Here is a 23197-nt window from a genome sequence, read left to right on the forward strand (position 1 = left end):
TGATTTCTGAGCGTAGAGCCAGGAGTAAACCCTGAGCACTGCTGGGTGTGACCCAAAAATAAAAAAATAAAAAAAAAAGCCGAGACAGAAACTCTTCCTACAATAAACTTATATAAGAAACTTAGAAAAAAAAAAAGAAACTTAGAAAAAAGAAAAAAAGAAAAAGAAAAAGAAACTTACATAAGGGACCCAGAGAGATAGCACAGCGGCGTTTGCCTTGCAAGCAGCCGATCTAGGACCTAAGGTGGTTGGTTCGAATCCCGGTGTCCCATATGGTCCCCCGTGCCTGCCAGGAGCTATTTCTGAGCAGACAGCCAGGAGTAACTCCTGAGCACCGCCGGGTGTGGCCCAAAAACAAAAATAGAAACAAAACAAAAAAAAGAAACTTACATGAGAAAACTCTGGTTGGGTTGGGATAGGGAGTGACCCAGGAGTGAAGACTGGTGTGCTCTGAGATACTGGTGTTGAAGCGTGTGGTGATATAATAGGCTCAGCTGGAAGAGGATGATTATCTATCTCTACTGGTGTAAATTTCTTCTGAAAAGGTTCTCCTCCTTCTTCAGGTAACACTGACATATTCATCGGATCATCTGGTTTAAAATATGAAAACCAAATTGAGAAATAAGCACTCATTCCAATACAACTAAAAACAAAGAAACAAGCAGTCATATACAAAAGTGACTTAATCTCCTGAGAAACTAATAGCAGTATTTTTTTCCTCAAGAGGTGGGCACAAGGGCTCTCATTATCATTCTGTCTCTCTCTCTATATATATATATAAAACACACATACATACTGTATACACATATATATGTATACATACACACACATATATACAAACACACACATACACACACACATATATATATGTGTGTGTGTATATATATATATATGTATATATATATATATGTATGTATGTATGTAAGACCCTTTCCTAACTATACCTCAGTTCTTCACCATTTTTCTTTTTGTGGTGGATTGAGTTGGGTCATACCCAGCTGTGCTCATAGTTTACTCCTAGTTTTGAACTTAGGGATCAAACTTGGCTCAGGAATCAATCATGCAGTGCCCAGGATCAATGAGTGGCTAGCACCTTAACTCTCCTGCATTAATAGGATTTTAAAGAATGGATTCAGTTTTAATTTTTATGAGATTACTAAACATATGTTTATAGTTAAATTAGCTCAATTAAAAACCTATAGCTGATTTCAAGAGAAAGCCATGTAGCGAAAGAAATTCTAAAATTAAGTTTGGCACAAATTACACTTGATAAGAGTTCAACATATTTCTCTTTTTTACATCTCAAGGGCAGAAGCAGCAGATTATAAGAGGCATATACTGAGTCTGGAGCAATAGCACAACATTAAGGCATTTATTTGCCTTGCACGTGGCCAACACAGGATGGAGCCTTGTTCGAATCCCAACATCTCATATGATCCCGAGCCTGCCAGGAGCAACTTCTGAGTGTAGGGCCAGGAGTAGCCTCTGTGCAATGTCAGGTGTGACCCAAAAACCAAAAATATAAAAAAATTAAAATTAAAATAAATAAAAAATAAGAGGCAAATACAGAACTGACAAGAGCACAAGCTCTGCAGATCAGATATATAGCTCAGAGATAGATCACTTCCCTTCTGTGTGTGAAGTTCTCAGCTTCAATCCCCAACAAACCCTGACTCACCCACCCAACACTCCAAAAATATAAAATCATAGATGATTATGGAGAGAGATGCTGAGTCTGATGCCCTGCCTATATGACATATTGGTTCTGAAATTTCCCTGTCTCTATTTCCTTACCCTGAAATGGGAATAATTCTTAAAATTGTGGAGTAAATTAAACACACACATACACACACACTCACACGCACACACGAAAGAGATGACAGAATCGAAAACAAAAAAACATAGAATTAACTGGAACCAACATGCACTTAGAAAAGAGCTCACCTTTTCTCCCTTCTTGTTCTGTGGGACTAGTTGGAACAATAAAAGGAGTAGACCGGAAAGCATCAGGAGAAGGAGCAACAAGATCTGAAGAATTTCTTTACAGAAAGAAGAATCAAAGGTTATTTTACAAAACCCAAGTTTTGCATTTCTGTATTTGTTATTATTTTCTTTTATTTTGGGGGGGAGGATGGGTCACACTGAGGTACCCAGAAGCTATGTTGGTTCTGTGCTCATAGGTCCATTCTGACAGTGCGCCAGGGACCATATGCAGCACCAAGGATAGAATCAGGGTCAGCTGATATATATATCAAGTATCTTAAATCCTACAGGGTATATGGCAGTTGGACTTCGAAACACCCCTTGGGTACCCCACCTGGCAGCTGAACTTAGACATGCCCCTTGGATACCCCTCACTGTAATGGCTGTTCAATCTGGACACGCCCGTGGGCATGACCCCTGGACATGCTCTCTGATATACTGGCCATAAAAGAAAAAGCTTGGGACTTTGGGGGAGGGCCTAGGATAGTGAACAGAGCAGGCCTGCTGGTCCAAAGGGGGGCGGGGGCAGAGAAAAAACATCAGAGAGATGCTGCCCACTTTGTATCTAATCCCTTTTCTTTCTTCTTTGAACCCAGGCCTCCCCCAGCCAGCCAGAAAATTTCCATCTAAGACTTCTCGCCCTCTCTGAATCCTCCCGGGTGGCAGGTCTCAGATACCAGGAGGAATAAAAAGTAGTTTCTTCTCTTCTCTCTCTCTGTCTCAGGTGGGTAGTCACTATATGTTGGCATCCCTGGGTGGGCACAAAGCCCCACCTGGCAGCCGAGCCCCACGAGCATCTGTAAGCCTTGCAGCACTGGGCCCTGGCAGCCTTGGGAATCTGCAATCTGCAGCTCTGGCAGCCTCGGGCATCCACAATAGGGGTCCTAAAGCTTTTTAAACGAGGCCAGTTCATTGTCCTTCAGATTGTAGGAGGGCCAGACTATAGCCTTAAAAAAAAAAAAAAAAAAAAAAAAAAACTACGAACTAATTCCTATGTACATTTATCTTATTTTTAAGTAAAAAAAAAAAAAAAAAAAAAAAACAGGAACAAATACAATATTTAAAATGAAAAACAAGTAAAGTTAAGTCAACAAACTTACCAGTATTTCAATGGAATTATGGGCCTGCTTTTGGCGGGCCATAGAATGAAGACCCCAGCCCAACACTGAGGAGGAGTCAAGAGACAGAGAGGAGGGGAGTTGAAGAGTGCAGCACACATCCCAAACATGTGCGCTTGCAGGCCCAGGACAATTCAGCAGCTAAGCAGAGAGGGAGTGGCAACAAAAACACCAAAGGCCGGAGAGATAGCTCAGAAGTAAGGCGTTTGCCTTGCGTGCAGAAGGACTGTGGTTCGAATCCCAGTGTCCCATATGGTCCCCAGAGCCTACCGGGAGCGATTTCTGAGCATAGAGCCAGGAGTAGCCCCTGAACACTCCCAGGTGTGACTCAAAAACAGACAAGGTAAATGTCCTCAGCGAGCTGCCATGGGCAGCTCTGGGGACCTTGCCCTATCTCTCTAATCCTATTTTTGCACCCCTACCCCATCCAGATTTTTGAGTTTGGTGGCTATATACAGAGGTACTCAGGGCTTACTAATGGCTTTGTGATTGGACCCTGGCAGTGCTTGGAAGAACTATAAGCAATGCCAGAATAAAACCAGGGTCAGCCATGTGCAATGTGAACGCTTTAACCCCTGTACTATCTCTACGGTCACTAGCTGTTCTTTTTAATTGTAAAAATAAATATTTAAAACATTCAAATATTCTGAATATTTCCACAACCAAAATAGGTTGTTTTATATCCTGAAGTGGGTGGTAATTTAGGCCACAATAGGAGGTGCAAGGTTTACTCCTGACTCAATGCTGAGGGGTAATTCCAGTACCTAGAGAAATATTATCATTGCCAGAATAGGACACATAGAAAGCAAGTGCTATCTAACCCATCTTTTACTTCTAGAGCTCTTAAAATAGAAATATTTCTAAGAGCCGGAGATACCATGGAGGTAGGGCATTTGCCTTACATGCAGGACGGTGGTTCGAATCCTGGCATCCCATATGGTCCTGAGCCTGCCAGGAGCGATTTCTGAGCATAGAGCCAGGAGTAACCCGAGTGCTGCTAGGTGTGACCCAAAAACCAAAAAAAAAAAAAAAAAAAAAAAGAAATATTTCTAAAAGATAGGGGCTGAAACAATAGTACAGTAGGTAGGGTGCTTGCCCTGAACACAGCCAACCTGGGTTTGATCCCTGGCATGCCTTGCAAGTCCACCAGGAATAATTCCTGAGTACAGACACAGGAGTAAAGAGTAAACCCTGACCACCACTGGGTGTGACCCAAAGACAAAACAAAATTGAAAGAATTCTAGCTTTCGGGGCCGGGCGGTGGCGCTGGAGGTAAGGTGCCTGCCTTACCTGCGCTAGCCTTGGACGGACCGCAGTTCGATCCCCCGGCGTCCCATATGGTCCCCCAAGCCAGGAGCGACTTCTGAGCGCATAGCCAGGAGTAACCCCTGAGCGTCACCGGGTGTGGCCCAAAAACCAAAAAAAAAAAAAAAAAAAAAAAAAGAATTCTAGCTTTTGAGGCTGGAGCAATAGCACAGCGGTAAGGCACTTGCCTTGAACACAGCTGATCCAGGATGGACAGTGGTTCAAATCCCAGCATCCCCTATGGTCCTCCGAGCCTGCCAGGAGCGACTTCTGAGCACAGAGCCAGGAGTAGTTCCTGAGCGCTGCCAAGAATGACCCAAAATCCAAAAACCAAAAAAAAAAAAAAAAAAAAAAAAGAATTCTATCTTTTGCGGCCGGAGCCATAGCACAGCAGTAGGGCATTTGCCTTGCAAGCGGCCAACACAGGATGGAACTAACTGAGTTTGATTCCCAGCATGCCATATGGTTCCTCAAGCCTACTAGGAGTGATTTCTGAGCGCAGAGCCACAAATAACCCCTGAGCACCACCAGGTATGATCCAAAAGCCAAAAAAAAAAAAAAAAGAACTCTTATTTTTTGGGGCCAGAGCAGTAACACATGGATAGGGCATTTGCCTTGAATGCAGCCAACCCAGATTTGGTTCCTCGCATCCCATATAGTCCTCCCAAGCCTGCCAGGAGTATTTTCTGAGTGCAGAGCCAGGTATAACTCCAGAGCACCCCCCAAGTATTGCCCAAAAGAAAACTTTTATCTTTTAAAAGAAAAAGAATAACTACTCTTATTACAAAAGAAAGTGAACAGGGAAAGGGGGATTGCTGAGAAATAGTACAGCAGATAAGAGCCCTTGTAGGTAACTGACCCGAGTTCAATCCTCGGAATCCAATTTAATCATCTACGCCCCACCAGCAAGAGCCAGAAGTAAGCCCTGAGCACCACTGAGTGCGGCAAAAAATTTAAGGGGGCCAGAGTAATAATACAGTAGATAAAGTGTTTGCCTTGCGGGCCTGGAGAGATAGCACAGCGGTGTTTGCCTTGCAAGCAGCCAATCCAGGACCAAAGGTGGTTGGTTCGAATCCCGGTGTCCCATATGGTCCCCTGTGCCTGCCAGGAGCTATTTCTGAGCAGACAGCCAGGAGTAACCCCTGAGCACTGCCAGGTGTGGCCCAAAAATCCAAAAAAAAAAAAAAAAAGTGTTTGCCTTGCATGTGGCCAACCATGGTTCAATTCCCAATGTCCCATATGGTCCCATAAGCACCACCAAGAGTGATTACTGAGTGCTGAGCCAGGAATTATGTCTGAGCACTGCCTGGTATGGCCCCAAAACAAAAATAAATAAGTTCTATTTGTTAGTAATTTTTTATCTAAAAAAACCAAATATGGGACCGGAGCAATAGCGCAAGCAGTAGGGCATTTGCCTTGCACATGCTAACCTAGGACAGACTGCTGTTCGATCACCCAGAGTACCATATGGTCCCCCAAGCAAGGAGTGATTTCTGAAGCATAACAAGGAGTAACCCCTGAGTGTCACTGTATGTGGCCCAAAAAGCAAAAAAAATAAAAATAATAACTTAAATAAATTTAAGGAGTTGGAGTGACAGTACAGTGAGTGAGTAGGGTGCTGGGTGCTTGGTTTACATGCAACTGATATAGTTTCTATCTTGGGCATCCCATATAGTCCTAGAGCACTGACAGGAATGATCCCTGAGCACAAAGCCAGAAGTAATTCATGAGCAGCAGAGAGTGTGGCTCAAAAACCAGAAAGAAAATAAATTTAAGTGGCCAGTAAAACAGTAAGTGAATAAGGCACCTGCCTTGCAGCAGACCCAGGCTCGATCCCTAGAATTCCATATCCTCAAGCACTACCAGGAGAGATCCCTGAGGGCAAAGCCAGGAGTAAAAGCCCTGAATACTGCAGTGTGGCCCAATAAAGCCAAAACACAATAACAAAAATTAAAAATATGGGGCCGGCATGGTGGCGCTAGAGGTAAGGTGGCTGTCTTGCCTGCACTAGCCTAGGACTGACAGAAGTTCAATCCCCCGGTTCGATCCCCTGGCGTCCCATATGGTCCCCCAAGCCAGGAGCGACTTCTGAGCTCACCGGATGTGGCCAAAAAAAAAAAATTTTAAAAATAACTTAAAAAAAAAAAAACAGGATGATGAGGGGCTCCAAAAGAAAGGGCAAAACCCAAAAAAATTGGGGCCGGGCGGTGGCGCTAAAGGTAAGGTGCCTGCCTTACCTGCGCTACCCTAGGACGGACCACGGTTCGATCCCCCGGCGTCCCATATGGTCCCCCAAGCCAGGAGCGACTTCTGAGCGCATAGCCAGGAGTAACCCCTGAGCGTCACCGGGTGTGGCCCAAAAACCAAAAAAAAAAAAGAAAGGGCAACAAGTTGAGCACATTTTATGAATGTGATAGGCCCAGGTTCATTCCCTGGCACCACAAAGTCCTCTGAGTGCTTTTACAAGCAACCATGAGCAACTAACCATATGTTGCCGCAGCATAAGGTTATGTTCAAGGGGCCGGAGAGATAGCATGGAGGTAGGACATTTGCCATTCATGCAGAAGGACGGTGGTTCAAATCCCGGCATCCCATATGGTCTCCCGAGCCTGCCAGGAGTGATTTCTGAGCACAGAGCCAAGAGTAACCCAAGTGCTGCTGGGTGTGGACCCCCCCAAAATAAATAGATAAATAAATAAAGTATATCCAAGAAAATAAAAAAAGAAAAAGGAAGATAAGGAGGTTTTTAAAAATTAATTTATCTGCAGGTTTAAAACAGACATTGACTACATGCTCTGAATAACAAGCGAAGATACTGACATTTTGGTGGTGCTCAAGGTACTATTAGTGATGCAGAGATCAACTCTGTTTTGACTAGATGAGGAAAAGCACCTTACTTGTTATACTATCTCTCTATCCCAGCTCACACACTTTTAATTAAAAGTTTCTGAATTATTGGGGCCGGTGCAGTGGTGCTAGAGGTAAGGTGTCTGCCTTGCCAGTGCTAGCCTAGGACGGACCACAGTTTGATCCCCCAGCGTTCCACATGGTCCCCCAAGCCAGGAGCGACTTCTGAGCGCATAGCCAGGAATAACCCCTGAGTGTTAGCCGATGTGGCCCAAAAAAACAAAAAACAAAAAAAAAAAAGTTTCTGAATTAGAGGCAAACCTCTCATTCAAAGATCAAGAATTTTAATTTACTGTCAATTCCCCAACAGGAACATCCCAAAATTATGATGACTAAAGACTACCTTTGGAGTGAAAACAAAAATAATTCTGCACTTGGTATGAACAATTTCATGTTTACTCACGTAGAAAGACTGTCCTGAACAATAGACCGCTGACCAGAAAGCTGCAGAAGGTGCAGAGTAGTGGCAGGTGTGGAGGCCAGAGAACACCCACCATCTTCTCTTGAAGGAGTGGAACAATCTTCAGAAGTTACTTAAGGAAAGAAACGAAACGTCAATCACATTTTTATTCAGTACTGTGACAAGAGTAAAATTTATACTTTCCACCACATTACAAGAGGGTAGAAAGCATCTTCACCATAAAACAGTTAATTAGATTCCATACTAACACAACTAAGTGATCACAAAAGCATCACACCAACTCTGCAAAAATCAGATTAAAAAATTAACTAAAAGAGGTGCTGGAGCAAAACTTCAGTGGATAGGGCATTTGCCTTCTGTATGGCTAATCTGGGTTCAATCCCTGGCATCCAGAAATAATTCCTAAGCACAACCAGGGATAACCCCTAAGCACCACCAGGAGTGATCCAAAGTTTAAAAAAAAAAAAAAAGAAAAATTAAGAAAAACAGGGAGGAGGATGGGAGGGAAACCAGGGACATTGGTGGTGGGAAACACTCATGGGTGAAAGTGGACATACATTGTAAGACTAATACTCAACTTTGAACAACTTTGTAATCATTGTGTTCAAATTTTTTTTAAAAATGTAAAAAAAGGGGCCGGAGAGATAGCATGGAGGTAAGGCATTTGCCTTTCATGCAGAAGGTCATCGGTTCAAATCCCGGCGTCCCATATGGCACCCCGTGCCTGCCAGGAGCAATTTCTGAGCATGGAGCCAGGAGTAACCCCTGAGCACTGCCGGGTGTGACCCAAACCCACAAAAAAAAAAAAAAAAAAAAATACCAGCTAGCAAAGAAAAAGAAGAAAGACAAAGAAAGGGGCCGGAGAGACAGCATGGCAGTAAGGTGTTTGCCTTTCATGCAGAAGGTTATTGGTTCAAATCCCGGCATCCCATATGGTCCAGGAGCGATTTCTGAGAGTGGAGCCAGGAGTGACCTGGCTGCCAGGTGACCCAAAAACCAAAAAAAAAAAAAAAAAACAGAGGCCAAAACTATAGGACAACAGGTAGGGCACTGGCCTTGCACACAATTGACTGTCACCTCCTCCCCACCATTTTGTGCCAGGAGTGATTCCTTAGGGCAGGGCCAGGAGGAAGCCCAGTGCACTGCTGGTGTGACCCAAAACTAAAACAACAAAAAAGAATTAACAGAGGCCAGAACGATAGTATAGCACGGTAGGGCATTTGACTGTACACAGTGGACCCAGGCTCAATTCCCAGCATCCCATATAGTGTCCCCAAGCCGTCAAAAGTGATCCCTGAAGTGATTCCTGAATGCAGCAACAAGAGTAAACCCTGAGTACTACAGGATGTGGAATATGGCCCAAAAATAAATATATAAAAAAGGGAGGTGGAAGAATTTCCAAAAGAACTCCTTGATTTTTTTTTTTCTATCTTGATCAAAGCTTGAAGAAGGGGCCGGAGCGGTGGTGCAAGCAGTAGGGCATCTGCCTTACACGCGCTAACCTAGGACGGACAGCGGTTCAATCCCCTGGTGTTCTACATGGTCCCCCAAGTCAGGAGTGATTTCTGAGCGCATAGCCAGAAGTAACCCAAGTGTCATCGGGTGTGGCCCAAAAACCAAAAAAATAACGAAAAGCTTGAAGAAAAATCAGAACCTTTACACCCCTGCTTAGTTGCTCTTCTTGATTTGTTTTTTTTGGGGGGCCACACCCGACGGTGCTCAGGGGTTACTTCTGGCTATCTGCTCAGAAATAACTCCTGGCAGGCACAAGGGACAATATTGGATGCCGGAATTCAAACCAACTACCTTAGGTCCTGGGTCAGCTGCTTGCAAGGCAAGCACCGCTGTGCTATCTCTCCGGCCCCGCTCTTCTTGATTTTGAAAGCAAATAAGCCGTAACGTAACATAACATAACATTGGTTATGGCCAAAAATAATACTTTAATTTTTTTTTTAAAGCTGGGGCTGGCGAGGTGACACTAGAGGTAAGGTGTCTGCCTTGCAAGTGCTAGCCAAGGAAGGACTGCGGTTTGATCCCCCCGCATCCCATATGGTCCCCCAAGCCAGGGGCGATTTCTGAGCGCTTAGCTAGAAGTAACCCCTGAGCATCAAATGGATGTGGCCGAAAAACCAAAAAAAAAAAAGTTTATCTACTAAAGCTCATACCATGATTAAGATAAGAGAAATTGAAAATACTAATAATGCTGAGCAGCCATTGTGGACTTATATTATGAAAAGTCTCCTATTGTTACCTTCTTTGTACTAACAGACTAACTGTATTAATCCCAAGTATTAAGGATTTTCATAAAATCCTTACAGATTTAGAGAGACCAAAGGAGGATTCTTTTTTCCTTTTCCTTTCTGGTTTTTGGGTCACACCCTGCAGCACTCGGGTTACTCCTGGCTCTGTGCTCAGAAATCACTCCTGGCAGGCACGGGGGACCATATGGGATGCTGGAATTCAAACCACTGTCCGTTCTGGGTCGGCTGCATGCAAGGCAAACGCCCTACCGCTTTGCTCTCTCTGGCCCCTCAAAGGAGGATTCTTGGCAAAACTCTGTAAATAAGTCTTGCAAATCAACTTACAACTCTGAATAGCAAACAGTAATTTTTTCCTCTCTCTTCATAGCCAACACATTCTATTTTGCTTTCTATTTTGCAAGTTTTGATTTTATAAAACTGCAGTAGCAGAGGACAGGAAAATAAAGCATGGAATAAATGCCATCTAACTTTCTAATTTTTGTATTCTATTAGACCACAATTTTTTGTTTGTTTTTGGTTTAAGTTGGGTTTTTTTTTTGGTGTTTATGGTTCTTTGGGTCACACCTGGCAGTGGTCAGGGGCTACTCTTGGCTCTATGCTCAGAAATCACCCCCAGGAGGCTAAAAGGACCATATGGGATGCCAGGATTCAAACCACCATCCTTCTGCATGCAAGGCAAACACCCTACTGCTGTGCTATCACTCCAGCCCCACAATATCTTATTTGTGGTAGGTGAAATTACCTGCATAAATATATACATATTTATACATATATAATACATAATATACATATAATAATGATAGCCCAGGTGAGTAAGAAAAGCTTATTTAATTAACATGTTATTTAAGATTTAAAGACCTGTGCTAAAAAGAACTAGTACAGGTGATAAAGCACTTGCCTTGACTGAAGCAATAACCAGTTTGACTCCCAACACCATGTACTCTGCACAGACAGGGGTCACTTCTGAGAGGAGCCAAAAAGACCACCACTGGGTATGGTCCCCCACCAAAATAAAATTAGTAATATTTAGGGCCCGGAGAGATAGCACAGCGGTGTTTGCCTTGCAAGCAGCCGATCCAGGACCTAAGGTGGTTGGTTCAAATCCCGGTGTCCCATATGGTCCCCCGTGCCTGCCAGGAGCTGTTTCTGAGCAGACAGCCAGGAGTAACACCTGAGCAATGCCGGGTGTGGCCCAAAAACCAAAAATAAATAAATAAATAAATAAATAAATAAATAAATAAATAAAGTAATAAAGTAATAAAGTAATATTTAAATGTCAGAAATCGAGGAAGGGTTGTCCACATGCAAAGCAAGTACTTTAATCCCAGTGCTTTCTCTCCAACCCACTATACATTCCTGAAGTGCCTTCTAGGGGCTGGAGTGATAGCACGGTGAATAGTGTTTTCTTTGCACACAGTCAATCCAGGTTCGATCCTCAGCATTCAATATGGTCCCCCAAGCCTGCCAGACATGATTTCTGAGTGCAGAGCCAAGAGTAAACCCTGGGGGCCCGGAGAGATAGCACAGCGGCATTTGCCTTGCAAGCAGCCGATCCAGGACCAAAGGTGGTTGGTTCGAATCCCGGTGTCCCATATGGTCCCCCCGTGCCTGCCAGGAGCTATTTCTGAGCAGACAGCCAGGAGTAACCCCTGAGCACCGCCGGGTGTGGCCCAAAAACCAAAAAAAAAAAAAAAAAAAAAAGAGTAAACCCTGATGGGGCTGGAGCGGTGGCACAGCGGTAGAGTGCTTACCTTGCATGCGGATGACCTAGGACAGACCGTGGTTTGATCCCCCAACATCCCATATGGTCCCCCAAATCAGGAGCATTTCTGAGCACATAGCCAGGAGTAACCCCTGAGCATCAGCAGGTGTGGCCCAAAAACCAAAAACAAAAACAAAAAAATTTTTGGAAAAAAAAATAAATAAATAAAAGAGTAACCTGAGTGCCACCAGGTATGGCCCCAAACCAAAATAAATAAGAAATAAAAAAAAAATAATAATTGGGCCGGGCGGTGGCGCTGGAGGTAAGGTGCCTGCCTTGCCTGCGCTAGCCTAGGACGGACTTCGGTTCGATTCCCCGGCGTCCCATATGGTCCCCCAAGAAGCCAGGAGCAACTTCTGAGCGCATAGCCAGGAGTAACCCCTGAGCGTCACAGGGTGTGGCCCAAAAACCAAAAAAAAAAAATAATAATAATAATAATAATTAAGTGCCTTCTAACTTTTAATAGTAATCTCAAAACAGAAATAAATACTGAAGAGATAGTATAGGAGGTAAGGTACTTGCATTTTATGTATTCACTGTAGTTTGATACCTGGAACCATATATGGTCTCCCAAGCACTGCCAGGAGTGAGCAAAAGTAGCCCAAGTACACTATGTGTCCCAAAATGCTTTTATTCCCTCCCAAAGAACAACAGAAGTAAAAGTTATTTAAGAATTATAACTTTAAGAATTATAACTTGGGGCCGGGTAGGTGGCGCTGGAGGTAAGGTGTCTGCCTTGCAAGCGCTAGCCAAGGAAGGACCGCAGTTCGATCCCCCGGCGTCCCATATGGTCCACCCAAGCCAGGGGCGATTTCTGAGCACATAGCCAGGAGTAACCCCTGAGCGTCAAACGGGTGTGGCCCAAAAACCAAAAAAAAAAAAAAAAAAAAAAAAAAGAATTATAACTAGCTACTCATTGTACCTGTTTTACTGCTCTGGTCAAACATGTCTTCCTGAGTAGACAAAACCCGAGGCTCTGGTGACTTCTCAACCTGCAGTCCACTTTCCAGATGTTCTTGAGCAGATAGTTGTTTTGCTTCCATAGCAAGAGATACTTTGGAACTAGTAATCATGTTCTCTGACCTAAGAAATTCACGTCACCAGGAAAGAAAAGTAGTTGTTCTGAGTGCTGAGTTCAAATGCCTACAACATTTGGGGAACTCGGGGGGGGAGAAGTTGTGGGGAGGGGGTTTTCTTAAGCAGGGCTGAGGGTGCTCAGGCTACTCAGCTTAGCTGCAAGCTTTGGACAATTTAGTATCAAAAGATCTTTCGTGGGTGACTCAGGGAGGAAAACAAAAAAATCTTTCACTCTCATTTACCTAAATCTACTAGTCTCTATTAAACTGAGTGTATCAATAATAGTAAACTTTGTTCAGGATGCCATTCCCCATTGTTTCTATTAAAGGAAGCAATAAAGCAATACCCAAATGATTATTCATTATCTCCTCCAAACTACTCTTCCTCTGTAACATCCAAACTTGAGCTACTAAACAAAGTGATGTTTCTAGGAAATACAATAATCACCACATATAAAGCAAAGGTAAACTGCCAACTCCTGCCAAGTTACAAGTCTAAAGAACTTGGGAAAAAAATACCTGCCTTTATCATAAACTACCAACTGCAGTTTATGTAAGGATCCAAAACTATCTAGGTAATCATCAGTTAGAGAAACAGTAGACTTTCAAATATGTTTCTTGTGATTCCTCATAATATTTGAGAGGCTTGAAGTCCTCTCAACAACAGTATTTTGTCAAAAAGTGTTGAGAGAAAAGCTCAAAAGGAACCAATATACTTTATGTGCTAAAGCACCAGATTCCATCCTGGCGCTACATAGTTCTCCCTAAGCACTACCAGAAATGAATCCTAAACACCATGCCAGGTTAGCTTCCTAGCATCAGCAGGTATGGCCCCACCCATCCAAAACTGAGGACCTCTGTCTCTGTGGACAAAGATTAATGAACTATACTGATAGTTACATTAGTAATAAAAGCACTTGCCTAAAGAAGAGGGCACAATGAGAATTTTTCTTGGGGGAAAGGCAAACATGGTTATACTCAGGGCTTACTCCTGGCTCTGGGTTTAGGATCACTCCTGATGGGCTCAGAAAACCATACAGATTATCAGGGATCAAACCTGAGTCAGCTGTGTGTGCAAGATAAGTGCTTTACCTATTGTACTATCTCTCAGGCCACAACAATGAGAAGTCATTATCAATGTTTCTACCATATCAGAAATATTCAATACAAGGAGAGAAAAATAAAACTGTTTCTAAAAGCATGTACACCAAGAAAAGTAAAATATAATCTCTACTGCAGAAATCCATAAACATTTTCAAAAAGTAAACCGTTCAGGGCTGAAGAGATAGTATTGCTGACAAGACTCTTGCCTCAAAGGCAGTCAACATGGGTTTAATCTCCAGTACCACATATTGTCTCCCAGGCCTGACAAGAGTGATCTTTGAGTGCGGGGCAGGACCAAAGCCTTAGCATAGGTATAGGGAGGTGAATGGAGGGAGGAATAAAGAGAATGAAAGAAAAAGAAGGGAGGGATGAAAGGGAGAAAGAAAAGGGGAAGGGGAAGGGGAAAGGAAGGAGGAAGTAAAGAGGAAAAGAGGAAGGAGGAGGGCCTTGCAAGCAGCCGATCCCCCGTGCCTGCCAGGAGCTATTTCTGAGCAGACAGTCAGGAGTAACCCCTGAGCACCGCCAGGTGTGACCCAAAAACAAAAACAAAAAGAAGAGGAAGGAGGAGTAGGTTTACCTTGCAAGTAGGGGATTTTGCTCTTTTGTCACCTTTATATCCTTATTGGCAGTGACATCCTTGTTGGGTTGTTCTGCCATGGAGAGAGCATCACTAGACTGTTCTTTAAGTTTCATTGCTTAAAGTTTTAGAAAGAAAGTTTTAATTCAGGACTGAATTCAGAAATTCAGACTATGTAATATAAACAATTTTGATAAGACAATTTGAAAATACATAGACATCATTGCATAAAAGAAAATAATCACATGCATAAGAGACATGCCAGGAGTGATACTTAAGCACAGAGGCAGGAGTAAGACCTGAACATAGCAGATGTAGCCCTAAAGGCAATTTTTAAAAATCTCAATTCAGAAATCATTAGTTGTTAAGTATTTGTAAGATGATGCTGAAGCCTTATTATCTTAACTTACATTATATTAACTTAGATATCTATAAAAAAAAAGACCAAGGAAATAAATCACTCTAGTATGGAAGGTAAAAACAAATTCATTAAATGTATCTCATACCAATATTAGCATCAACATTGGACAGCCCCCCAGAGTTGGTGGTCGCTGACTTGACATGTTCTTTTTCTACTTCATATGGCACAGTATTTTCTTCAACATCCTGGCTCTGGGAAAGTTCCAAAACACCAAAGCCTAACTGTGATGAAGCCGGATCTAGGAACAAAATCCCATAAAATCAAGAGTCAAATAATATGAGCTATGCAAACTACTGACCCTTAGAAAAAGTGTCATGGTGGTGCCAAGTGATAGCACAGCAGATAAGCATTTAACTTGCATGAGGCCAACCTGGAACCAACCCAAGTTTGATCCCCAGAATCCTTTTTGGTCCCCAGAGCCTGCCAGGGGCAATTTTTAAGCACAGTGCCAGGAGTAACCCCTTAGTACTGCTGGGTGTGACCCACCCACCTCCCAATAAAAAAAAGTAAGATTTTAAAAAAAGTATCATGGTAAATCATTCACAAGAAAAATGTATGCACTCCCGAATTTTTCAAAACCAAGAACCTTGGGTTTAATCCCAGTACTTCAAGAGCACTCCTGAGTACTTCAACAAAGCAAGGAATAAAATACTTAGTTTGGGGCCGGGCGGTGGCGCTAAAGGTAAGGTGCCTGCCTTGCCTGCGCTAGCCCTGGACGGACCGCGGTTCGATCCCCTGGTGTCCCATATGGTCCCCCAAGCCAGGAGCAACTTCTGAGCACATAGCCAGGAGTAACCCCTGAGTGTTACTGGGTGTGGCCCAAAAACCAAAAAAAAAAAAAAAAAAAAAAACTTTGTTTGCTAAAAACTTTATCTAATATTGTAATGCTGTTTACTTTCTGGGAAAAAAAAAAACTTAAACCATACAAAAACAAAGGGATTCAGATTATTCTTCCACTCCAAAGAACATGTATCCAGAAATTATTTTAATAAAGAATACAGGGACCAGAGTGATAGCACAACGGTAGGGCGTTTGCCTTGCAAGCAGCCAACCCAGGAAAGATCCCGGTTTGATCCCCGACATCCCATATGGTACCCCAAGCCAGGAGCAATTTCTGAGTGCAGAGCCAGGAGTAACCACTGAGTGCCTGGGTGTGACCAAACAAAACAAAAAACAAAACAAAAAAAAAAAAAGAAGAGTTACTATATAGAAAGAGGGTTTTCCATTTAATAATCTACAGACTGATGATCATCAAAGTAGATGGAATACCTTAAGACTTCTAGCAAATTTCTTAATGATCACTCTTAATTTTATCAGAAATCTAGATATTTACATGCTTTCATTTAAGAGAAGTAACAAACTCTAGGGCCAGAGTGATAGCACAACAGGTAAGGCATTTGCCTTACACACAGCCAACTTGAGTTCTATCCCTGGTATTCTAAATGGTCCCTCGAGCTTGCTAGGAGTGATTGCTGAGTGCAGAGCCAGGAGTAACACCAGAGTGCTGCTAGGTGTGGTCCAAAAACCAAAAAAATAAAAAGAGGAGGGGGATAGAAGGAAGGGGATTATTTCATTTATTTTATTTTTTTATTAGAAAAAGCAAAAGGCTACCTTCACCATCAAGGGAGTGTGTGATCTCATCCAGATTATCTTCTTCCTTTTCATCTTGTACTTTCTCTCCCATCTCTTTTTCCTTTTCTTCCATAGGAGCAGATTCTACCGGCATTTCCAGAATACTGAATAGAAATAAATTATCATATGTCCCCAAATAGGTTGAGAAACTATCCAAACTATGATAAATTTTGACTCCCCACTTACCACCTCATAAGCAACATAAGCAATTTTTTTTTTACAGGTCACATCCAGCAGCGCTCAGGGGTTACTCCTGGCTCTATGCTCAGAAATTATTCCTGGCAGGCTCGGGGGACCATATGGGAAGCCGGGATTCAAACCACCATCCTTCTGCATGCAAAGCAAATGCCTTACCTCCATGCTATCTCTCTGGCTCCATAAGCAAATTTTTTTAAGTCAAACCTTATTCAATTTTGAGGGTGTTTAAGGTGAACATGACTGACCCGTTTCAGTCCCCAGCAATGTACAGTCCCATAGGAACACCAGGAATAATCTGAGTGTATACCCAGGAGTAAACCCTGAGCATAACCACGTATGGCCCCCCTAAGAAAGCAACCAAACCCAGTCAGTGCTTCTTTCTACAAAAAAAAAAAAAAAAAAAAAAAAAAAGCAACTGATAAACTGACAACTCAAAACACCATACAGTTGTCGAAGAGACAACTATAATGGGTAGGGTGCTTGCCTTGCACTTGGCTAACCAAAGTTCAATTCCTGATCTTGTATGGTCCTCCAAACTCAGAGCCAGGAGAAAGTTTTAAGCTCTGCCAGCTGTGACTCAAAGACCAAAAGAAAAAGCACTATACAGACTTAAAGAACACACTACTACAATACTAAACAGAAGATAACTTGGACACTTTGGTGGCAGTAGGGTGCAGTAATTTCAGTCATAAACTAGCACTGCTATAACCATGTACCTAAATTATAATTATGGTTTGATCCCCCGCATCCCATATGGTCCCTCCCTCAAACACCACCAGGAGTAAGCCTTGAGCACAAAGCTGGGAGTCCTAAGCACTAATGGATGTAGCACCCAAAGCAAAAAACAAAATAAATAATAAACTATACTTTTAAAATTTAATTAAAAATAAATCAAGGCCTTGCCTTCCACATGGCCAACACTAGTCTGATTCCCGGCATTATATATGGTCTCCCAAGTACCACCTAGAATGATCTCTGAGCAGAAAATGAGGAGCAAGCCCTGACCACTACCAAAAACTATAAAGAGAAAACAAACGCACTATCATTTCATCCCTTTTGTGTGTTTCAATTTTTTCTTGAACAGGATAGAGGTTTGGGGCCACACTAGTGGTGTTCAGGTTACAGCTTAGTGCTAGACCTTGAAGATAGGCATCCTACATGCAAAGCATATACTCCCAAGTTTTTCTTTCCTTTGATTTTGGGTCCAGAGCCAGTGATGCTCAGAGCTCTGTGCTCCTGGAAGTAAATACTCAAGAAACCATATTTGGTACCACAGATCAAACTAAGGGTCAGCCTCATGCAAAGCAAGTATCTTAACCTCTGTACTATCACCTCAGCCCCTGCTCCAGTCTTTTGAGATATCTCTTTGCATCTGTGGATTTAAACTTCTTTTTTCTTAATCTCAGAAAAGTTAACAAATTCAGCTATCAGGCAAAAAATTCTCACATTGTTAACCAGAAATATCAGCACACATATAACTTTCCTTTCTTTTTTTTTTTTTTTTTGGTTTTGGGCCACACCCGTTTGATGCTCAGGGGTTACTCCTGGCTATGCGCTCAGAAATTGCCCGTGGTCCTTCCTTGGCTAGCGCTTGCAAGGCAGACACATTACCTCTAGCGCCACCTCGCCGGCCTCTCCTCTTTCTTTCCTTTTCATTTTTTTGTTTTGTTTTTGTTTTGGGGCCACACCCAGCGGTGATGGGGTTACTCCTGGCACTGCACATAGAAATCGCTCCTGGCAGGTTTGGGGGACCATCTGGGATGCCGGGAATTGAACCAGTGTCCATCCCAGGTCGGCCGCATGCAAGGCAAACATTCTATCACTGTGCTATCTCTCTGGCCCCCTTTCTTTCTTGATATTTTTGAGTCACCTCCCAGCAGTGCTGAGAGGATCATGTAGTGCCACAGATCAAACCAGGAATCCTGCATGCAAAGCATGTCCTTTAAGCCATCTCCCTGGCCTAACACACATACAAACTTTCACTTACCATGTGCCAACTATTTAAATGAAAAGAACACATACACACACAAACAAAAAGAAAAAGTCAAATCTTTATAACAATTAGCCTCTGGGTTGCAGAATAATGAGACATTTTTCTGCTCTCCTATAACTTTATATATATATAGAGAAATATATATATATATATATATATATATATATATATTTGGGTTTTTGGGCCACACCCAGTGTTGCTCAGGGGTTACTCCTGGCTGTCTGCTCAGAAATAGCTCCTGGCAGGCACAGGGGACCATATGGGACACCGGAATTCGAACCAGCCACCTTTGGTCCTGGATTGGCTGCTTGCAAGGCAAACACCACTGTGCTATCTCTCCGGGCCCAACTTTCTATATATTTAATGTATTTCACAGTAAGCATAAAGCAATAGTTGAATAATCATAAGAGATGAAAACACAAATTTGAAAATGCCAGGACTATGGTCCAAAGAATAGAAATAGAATTAAAGGGGCCTGAGTGGTGGCACGAACGATAAGGCATCTCTGCCTTGCCTATGCTAGCCTAGAATGAACTGCGGTTCAATCCCCTGGCGTCCCATATGGTCCCGAGACTGCCAGGATGGATTTCTGAGCAGAGAGCCAAGAGTAACCGCTGAGCGTCACCAGGTGTGGCCCAAGAACCAAAAAATAAAAATAAATAAAAATAAATAAAACCTTCAGGGTGGGGCCAGATCAATATCACAGCAGTAAGGCGTTTTGCCTTGAACATGGCCAACCCCAGACAGGCAGACCCAGGTAGGATCAGCATCCCATAAGGTTCCCTAACCTTTTTTTAGGGGGGTGCTTTGGGTCACACCTGGCGGCGCTCATGGGTTTTTCCTGGCTCTGTGCTCAGAAATCGTTCCTTGGGGGTCAGAGAGTTAGCATGGGGGTAAGGTGTTTGCCTTGCATGCAGAAGGACGGTGGTTCAAATCCCGGCATATCATATGGTCCCCTGTGCCTGCAGGAGCGATTTCTGAGCATAGAGCCAGGAATAACCCCTGAGCGCCGCCAGGTGTGACCCAAAAACAAACAAACAAAAAAAAAATTAGAAGTATCAGTTATATCATTAGAAGGACCAAATATATGACCTTGGGAAATATGGCAAAAGAAAATAAAAGAGCAAATATGATGAAATTATTTTATAAAAGCAGATCAAATGAAAAATAGTACAAAGCATACATGCTCAGGGGTTACTCCTGGTTCTGCATTCAGGAATTATTCCTGGAGGTGCTTGGAATACTCTAGGATGCTAGGGATTAAACTGGGGTTGGCCACGAGATTAAATTGGGGTTGGCAGCATGCAAGGCAAGTGCCCTGCCCATTGTGTATCAATCTGAATATGGGCCCAACTATTTAAAAAATGTGCAAAAAAGCTCGACAAATAGTAAAACAGGGTGCTTGCCTTGCATGTGGTCAATCGGAGTTCAATCCGCAAAATTACATCCAATATCACAAACAATACCGGGAGTGATTACTGGGCACAGATCCAGGAATAAACACTGAATAACACCATTTATTGTCCCCCACCAAAAGTAAAATAAAATAAAATAAAATAGAGCTATATTTTGGGTTGGGAATGACTAAAGAGTTAAATAAGAAACATTTTTGCCTGCCAGAGCCCCTAATTCAATCCCATCATTGCACACACACACACACACACCCAGCATCACTAGGAGCAACCTAAGCATTACACATAGGAGTACCACCAGATATGATCCAAAAGCTAAAATCAAGTAAAATAACAACTTAACATTTAAAATATTTAACAAATCTATGCAAACTTTAAAACCTGCTATTTGAGAAACCCTCTGAAGAAAAAAATATAAACTTCATAGTAAAATACCTAAAAATTAAATATCCTACAAAGGACTAGCACCAATAATATATAAAGAATGCTCCAGGGGCCGGGCGGTGGCGCTGGAGGTAAGGTGCCTGCCTTACCTGCGCTAGCCTAGGAGACGGACCGCGGTTCGATCCCCCGGCATCCCATATGGTCCCCCAAGCCAGGAGCGACTTCTGAGCGCATAGCCAGGAGTAACCCCTGAGCGTTACCGGGTGTGGCCCAAAAACCAAAAAAAAAAAAAAAAAGAATGCTCCAGGGGCAAAAAAAAAGAATGCTCAGAACAAAAATAGAATTCAAGGGTCAGAGAGATGACAGTACAATAGGTAGGATATCTGTCCTGAACATGCCAACCTGTTCAATCCACAATACTACATACATATAGTCCATAAAGCACTGGAGGGATGACCTCTGAGCACAGAGCTAGGACTAAGCCCTGAGCACCACTATGTGTGGCCCCCAACCAAAAAAATAAATAAATGAAATAGAATTCATTTATAAAATGGACAAAAGAGAGACCAGGGAATTAGTGTAACAGGTAGGGCATGACCAACCCATTTAATCTCCAGCATCCCATAGGGACCTCTGAGCTGCCGAGAATGATTCCTGAGCACCGAGAAATAAAAAGGACAAAAGAAATGAACAAGGCTGGAGCAATAGCACAGCGGTAGGGTTTTTGCCTTGCACATGGCTGACCCAGGACAGACCTGGGTTCGATCCCAGGCGTCCCATATGGTCCTCTAAACCAGAAGCAATTTCTGAGCGCATAGCCAGGAGTAATCCCTGAGTGTCACTTGGTGTGGCCCAAAAACAAAACAAAAAAAGAAATGAACAATTTCAATCCCAAGTATTTGCTCAGAGTATCCATCCCACCACCAGTTATGACACATACCCCCGCAAAAAAAACCACAATAAATTATCATTGCACACTCAACAGAATGACAAAATTAAAAAGTAGTGATACCACCAAATATGGGTTCTAATAGAGATTTTTTTTTTTCATACACAACAAATGGGACTAAAAAATAATGCAACTACTCTAGAAAATTGTTGGGCAAGGTCAGGAATGTAGGTCAGTGGCTCAAACACATAATAAAGAAAATAACCTGGCAGTTATTTAAAATCTTAAACATGCAGTAGTGGGGCCAGGCGGTGGCGCTACAGGTAAGGTGCCTGCCTTGCCTGCGCTAGCCTTGGATGGACCATGGTTCGATCCCCTGGTATCCCATATGGTCCCCCTAGCCAGGAGCGACTTCTGAGTGCATAGCCAGGAGTAACCCCTGAGCGTCACTGGGTGTGGCCCAAAAACCAAAAAAAAAAAAAAAAAAAAAAAAAAAAAACATGCAGTAGTAAGGGAGATAGCTCAAAAAGTTAGCAATCCTTTGCGTGCAGGAGTCCTGAGTTTATTCCCCAACAGTGCATGGTCCCCCAAGCACCAATAGGAGTGACTCTAGCAACTCTGTAGGGAGTAGCTCCTAAGCTACACCAGGAAAAAAAAAAAAAGACCTAAACATGTAACTACCACATGACCCAGCAATAGGCCACCTGGCTATTTATCCAGCAATAATTAAAACTTTGTTTTACTCAAAAAGCTATTGTACACTTGATCATAGAAGCTTTATCTGTAGCGGCCAAAATCCTGAATCATCTCAGATTTTTCCTTAAAAGGTAAATGGTTGGGGGCTGGAGAGATAGCATGGAGGTAAGGCGTTTGCCTTTCATGCAAGAGGTCATCGGTTCGAATCCCAGCGTCCCATATGGTCCCCCGTGCCTGCCAGGAGCAATTTCTGAGCATGGAGCCAGGAGTAACCCCTGAGCACTGCCAGGTGTGACCCAAAAACCACAAAAAAAAAAAAAAAAAAAAAAAAAAAAAAAGGTAAATGGTTGGGAGGTGAAGCGGGCCAGAGGGGGGGAAAAAAAAAAGGTAAATGGTTGGGGCCGGAGAGAGAGCATAGAGGTAAGGCATTGCCTTGCATGCAGAAGGACAGTGGTTCGAATCCCAGCATCCCATATGGTCCCCTGAGCCTGCCAGGAGCAATTTCTGAGCGTAGAGCCAGGAGTAACCCCTGAGTGCTGTCGGGTGTGACCCAAAAAAAAAAAAAAAAAAAAAGTTAAATGGTTAAACAAACTCTGGTATATCCACATTATGAAACATTACTCAGCATGAAAAGGGAAAAGTTATGGACACATGCAACAACTTAACTAAAAAAGTCAACCCCAGGGCCGGGTAGGTGGCGCTGGAGGTAAGGTGTCTGCCTTGCAAGCGCTAGCCAAGGAAAGACCTCGGTTCGATCCCCCGGCGTCCCATATGGTCCCCCCAAGCCAGGGGCAATTTCTGAGCACATAGCCAGGAGTAACCCCTGAGCGTCAAACGGGTGTGGCCCAAAAACAAAAAAAAAAAAAAAAAAGTCAACCCCAAATTGTATACTGAGTATAATTCCATTTTTGTACCACTGTGAAGTAACAAAACTTTACAAAAATAGTTCACTATCATGATTGGCCAAGGGTTCAGACTGGAAGAGGTGGGTATTTTTATCACACCAAGAACCCTTGTGGAGCTGAAATTATTCAGTGTCTTTATTTTGTTTTGGGCCA

The 23197-nt window shown here is 42.9% G+C and overlaps 1 protein-coding gene across 1 annotated transcript in view; it reads right to left on the reverse strand.

Annotated features, from left to right (window-relative positions):
• Positions 1-23197, reverse strand: part of TP53BP1 (tumor protein p53 binding protein 1) — a 90577-nt gene that overhangs the window by 62198 nt on the left and 5182 nt on the right. The window contains exons 5-11 of the mRNA XM_049782526.1: positions 16547-16671; positions 15021-15173; positions 14515-14632; positions 12680-12840; positions 7717-7834; positions 1945-2039; positions 391-590 (exon numbers count right to left, since the gene is read on the reverse strand). Of these exons, the coding sequence (XP_049638483.1) occupies positions 391-590; positions 1945-2039; positions 7717-7834; positions 12680-12840; positions 14515-14632; positions 15021-15173; positions 16547-16671 (970 nt within the window). The remainder of the gene's footprint in view (positions 1-390; positions 591-1944; positions 2040-7716; positions 7835-12679; positions 12841-14514; positions 14633-15020; positions 15174-16546; positions 16672-23197) is intronic.

The sequence above is a fragment of the Suncus etruscus genome, chromosome 10, assembly GCF_024139225.1.
Source record: "Suncus etruscus isolate mSunEtr1 chromosome 10, mSunEtr1.pri.cur, whole genome shotgun sequence".
In the NCBI taxonomy this organism is placed as follows: Eukaryota; Metazoa; Chordata; class Mammalia; order Eulipotyphla; family Soricidae; genus Suncus; species Suncus etruscus.